This window comes from Salvelinus sp. IW2-2015, unplaced genomic scaffold (assembly GCF_002910315.2).
Source record: "Salvelinus sp. IW2-2015 unplaced genomic scaffold, ASM291031v2 Un_scaffold1112, whole genome shotgun sequence".
Lineage (NCBI taxonomy): Eukaryota > Metazoa > Chordata > Actinopteri > Salmoniformes > Salmonidae > Salvelinus > Salvelinus sp. IW2-2015.
In genome coordinates, this window is record NW_019942731.1 from 131,274 (window position 1) to 133,606 (window position 2,333).

At 42.3% G+C, this 2,333-nt stretch overlaps 1 protein-coding gene and 1 long non-coding RNA gene across 2 annotated transcripts in view; one reads left to right on the forward strand and one right to left on the reverse strand.

Moving 5' to 3' along the window:
• Nucleotides 1–449: 449 nt before the first annotated feature.
• Nucleotides 450–1,391, forward strand: LOC139024156 (uncharacterized). Its single transcript, XR_011475449.1, has 2 exons — nucleotides 450–524; nucleotides 1,033–1,391. It is a non-coding gene; the product is annotated as an uncharacterized lncRNA (long non-coding RNA).
• A 63-nt stretch (nucleotides 1,392–1,454) lies between these two features.
• The window catches only part of rida (reactive intermediate imine deaminase A homolog), a 20,855-nt gene continuing 19,976 nt past the window's right edge, over nucleotides 1,455–2,333 (reverse strand). The window contains exons 2-3 of the mRNA XM_070438681.1: nucleotides 2,286–2,333; nucleotides 1,455–2,091 (exon numbers count right to left, since the gene is read on the reverse strand). Coding sequence (XP_070294782.1) covers nucleotides 2,006–2,091; nucleotides 2,286–2,333 — 134 coding nt within the window. The 3' untranslated portion in view covers nucleotides 1,455–2,005. The remainder of the gene's footprint in view (nucleotides 2,092–2,285) is intronic.

Sequence of the window (2,333 nt, forward strand, 5' to 3'; positions counted from 1 at the left end):
TCTACAATCTGAACAAAAATATAAGCACACATGTAAAGTGTTGGTCCCATGTTTCATGAGCTGAAATAAAAGATCCCAGAAATGTTCCAAATAAACAAAAAGCTTATCTTCCTTAAAATCGGATATACAGGCCTTACCAAAAGCCATATACAGGCTTACCAAAACCATATAACAGGCCTTACCCCAAAGCCAATATACAGGCCTTACCCAAAAGCCATATACAGGCCTTACCCAAAGCCATATACAGGACCTTACCAAAGCCATATACAGGACTTACCCCAAACCAATAACAGGCCTTTACCCAAAGCCATATACAGGCACTTACCCAAAGCCATATACAGGCCTTACCCAAAGCCATATACAGGACTTACCAAAGGCCATATACAGGCCTTATCCAAAGCCATATACAGACCTACCCAAAGCCATATACAGGCCTTACCCAAAAAGCCATATACAGGCCTTACCCAAACATATACAGGCCTTACCCAAAGCCATTTATAAGACTTACCCAAAGCCATATACAGGCCTTACCAAAAGCCATTTATAAGACGTAACCCAAAGCCATATACAGCCTTACCAAGCCATATACAGGCCGTACCCAAGCCATTATACAGGCCTTACCAAAGCCTATACAGGCCTTACCCAAAGCCATATACAGGCCTACCCAAAGCCATATACAGGCCTTACCCAAAGCCATATACAGGCCTTACCAAAGCCATATACAGCTTACCCCTACAAAGCCATATACAGGCCTACCCAAAGCCATTACAGGCCTTACCCAAAGCCATATACAGGCCTTACCCAAAAGCCATATACAGGCCTTACCCAAGCCATTATACAGGCCTTACCCGAAGCATATACAGGCCTTATCCGAAGCCAATATACAGGCCCTTATCCCGAAAGCCATATACAGTGCCCTTACCAAAAGCCATATACAGGCCTTACCCAAAGCCATATACAGGCCTTACCCCAAAGCCATATTACAGGCCTTACCCAAAGCCAATATACAGGCCTTACCCAAAGCCATTACAGGCCTTACCCAAAGCCATATACAGGCCTTACCGAAAGCCATATACAGGCCTTATCCAAAGCCCATATACAGGCCTTATCCAAAGCCATATACAGGCCTTACCCAAAGCCATATACAGGCCTTACCCAAGCCATATACAGGCCTTACCCAAAGCCATATACAGGCCTTACCCCAAAGCCATATACAGGCCTTACCCACAAGCCATATACAGGCCTTATCCAAAGCCATATACAGGCCTTACCCAAAGCCATATACAGGCCTTACGATCTGGTTTTTAGTCTGTTTATTTTTCTATTTTAGTCAACTGTCAACACACCAAAATGTAACTTGCAACTACAATAAAATCCAGAGATTTACTATACCTTTTCTGCTACCCTTTTCTCTTCGTGGGCTCTGTTCCATCGTCTCTATGATGTTACTGTGCATCGTGATAATACCCATAGAGCTGGGGTCCCATTGTGAGTCCTTTGGACAAGGAACTATGGGAAACCTAACTTAGCAAGGCAAAGACAGACAAGAGTTTAATTATAAAGGCCAGAGGTACAGCTATGCATCAATTTGAACTATAGCAATGGATTGCCCATATGTAACTGTTTACCACACGTTGTACATGCAGGACACGTTGGAAGTTTGCATATATTTAGCTGTTGTCCTTTCAGACATATATGAATGTGCTACTGAAGAATGCTGGGTCTAAAGTCAGTATTCAATATTAGGCAGTTGACACACCGAACAAGTGGCCAACAGATCCTGAGAGAAGTGCTGTTATTCAGGGAAGAGGGCGCCATCATGTGGACAGTTGTGGACATGCAGGACAGTATGAAGAGGTGGATTAAGSCCAAACGTTCGATGCGGACAGAGAGAGAATCTCAATTGATTTCCTTGTGTGTTTTCAGCAGGAGGCGAGAGGATGTGAAGAAACAAATAAATATAATTGAGATTATCCCATAACTTGACCCTTAGCCCCTCACAKTGTCAGGTCAAACACTTACATGTCTTATAAACATCGTTGACGTTGACAAAGTCATTAATGTCTGCCAACAGCACGGTTGTCTTGACGACTAGAAGATACAAAAKTAAAGAAGATACACATTTCAGATCTCAGGTGGAATTAATTTACATTTACATTTAAGTCATTTAGCAGACGCTCTTATCCAGAGCGACTTACAAATTAATCTCATCCTTTTTTGTCTTTTACATTTAATACATTAATTCTTGTTGATCTGATGATATATATAAAAAGAGGGAGGCTTACCATTGTCAAAACCACATCCAGCTGCTTTCAGGATCTCTCCCATATTGA